Genomic DNA, 2,193 nt, shown 5'->3' with positions numbered 1-2,193 from the left:
TTATTATTATTATAGGAAATTAACTTGTGTTTGTGCATATTTATGTTTTCAAACAGCAGCTTGTAGCCAAAGACTAGTCTCCATAAGTGACAGGAAGAATGAGATATTCTTTTTGTTTAAATAAAAACTTTGTTTCTCTCAGGACTCTCGGCCCACTCTGATCTCTGAGATTGAGGGATGTGTGTATACGTTCCTGTGGCTAACAGCAGCTGCCTGCCCTTTAAACAGCGTCCAGCAGGGCGACTGCAGGGTCACCAACCCTGCTACAGGTCAGACTCACCCAGCCMTCCTCAATCAGCTTCTTTCAGGAGTAAAAAAATTAACATAAATATACTTTAACTGCAGAATAAAATGTTAGGAATGTGAAGAAATAGAATTAAACTTTTTCTTTCTTCTAGTAAAGCTTGTAAAAACAACATTGTTTAAAATTAAATCCTCAAAGGCCTTGATTATTATTTTTATTAATTTTTTAGGACATTTGTTTGACCTGAACTCTTTGAAGAAAGCAGATGGTTACGCAGTTTATGAAAGTGGGAAGATGTTTCGCATGAACATTTGTGGAGAGGTGACCAACGCTGGATGTGATCCAAACACTGGTAGGTAATCCACTGTGAAGCTGCGTTTGCTTCATTCTTTGCTTTTCAAAATAAAATTGCAAAAACAACAGTGGGTTTTTTTTTTCTCCAGTTTTCAAAACCTGAATGTAAAATTGAACAAATAAAAAAAATCCAGTGTTTGTTTTTTGCTTTGCTTATCTAAATCCTTAATAAAATATACGGTTGTTGTTTTAATATGTACTTGTACCAGAAATGACGAAGTCTTCAAAGAATTAGAGTTTATAGTGGCTGCTTAAAAACAGAAACCGTTCCTGAAGGTATTGTCAATGGTTGCACTTGAACCTGAATATTAAAGCAATTTTGTTTGCAGTAAGATGGACTTCTTCTAAATAAGACTTGTGTTGGTTTCTAAAGTGTTCAGTGAAAAACGTAACGCCCCAGGAGTTCAGGCCATGATGATTTCCGGTTCCGCCAGAAAGTAACCAACAGGACTGCAAAAAATGTCCATCTAATGAAGTTTTTACGTTATTTTATGTTCCTATTTTACCTGGTAAGATTCTTGAAATCAGTTAATTTGACTTTGAAGCGTTTAAATTAAAATCTTACAAAGTGAACTTGTCCTACTCCATTTAACTTAATTTGAGTCAAATTTACAAGCTAACAAGATTATTAATCTCACACATTCTGCTCTTGTTTAGTAAATTTGTCTCCAAACAAGATCAAAAAGATTTTTTTGGCTGGATATAAAATTTTAAAACTTAGATGGTTAGATGGACAGTTTTTCTGTTTAGCAAAATATAAAGCTTGTCTTTTCTTTAATCATTAAAAGAAAGTAAAAAAAAGTAGCATTTTTTCAGTTTTGTTAAGCTTTTTTATTTTAAAACAAAAAAATGAAAAAATTTTTATGTTTATTTATTTATTTATTTATTTTTGAATCAACAAGTTAAAGAACGAACCATACATGAATTACTGAGGCTGTTAGATCTTTTCTACGGAGCCCGCGATGGGACACGGAGGGATTTTTTTCTTTTGCGTTCCCTCGCAATACTTTTGCATCACCTCGCAATACTTTTGCATCACCTCGCAATACTTTTGCATCACCTCGCAATACTTTTGCATCACCTCGCAATACTTTTGCGTCACCTCGCAATACTTTTGCGTCACCTCGTAATACTTTTGCGTCACCTCGTAATACTTTTGCGTCACCTCGTAATACTTTTGCGTCACCTCGCAATACCTGTGCGTCACCTCGTAATACTTTTGCGTCACCTCGTAATACTTTTGCGTCACCTCGCAATACCTTTGCGTCACCTCGTAATACTTTTGCGTCACCTCGTAATACTTTTGCGTCACCTCGCAATACCTTTGCGTCACCTCGTAATACTTTTGTGTCACCTCGCAATACTTTTGCATCACCTCGCAATACTTTTTGCGTCACCTCGTAATACTTTTGCGTCACCTCGCAATACCTTTGCGTCACCTCGTAATACTTTTGTGTCACCTCGCAATACTTTTGCGTCACCTCGTAATACTTTTGCGTCACCTCGCAATACCTTTGCGTCACCTCGTAATACTTTTGCGTCACCTCGCAATACTTTTGCGTCACCTCGTAATACTTTTGCGTCACCTCGCAATA

General features: G+C 36.4%; 1 protein-coding gene across 1 annotated transcript in view; it reads left to right on the top strand.

Annotated features, from left to right (window-relative positions):
- The window catches only part of igf2r (insulin-like growth factor 2 receptor), a gene marked incomplete at its 5' end in the record, with an annotated part of 61,258 nt that overhangs the window by 28,988 nt on the left and 30,077 nt on the right, over positions 1 to 2,193 (top strand). The window contains 2 exon segments of the mRNA XM_014033569.1: positions 143 to 269; positions 474 to 596. Of these exon segments, the coding sequence (XP_013889023.1) occupies positions 143 to 269; positions 474 to 596 (250 nt within the window).

Source organism: Austrofundulus limnaeus, unplaced genomic scaffold (genome assembly GCF_001266775.1).
Source record: "Austrofundulus limnaeus strain Quisiro unplaced genomic scaffold, Austrofundulus_limnaeus-1.0 Scaffold1773, whole genome shotgun sequence".
Lineage (NCBI taxonomy): Eukaryota > Metazoa > Chordata > Actinopteri > Cyprinodontiformes > Rivulidae > Austrofundulus > Austrofundulus limnaeus.
This window is presented reverse-complemented; position numbering and strand designations above follow the sequence as displayed.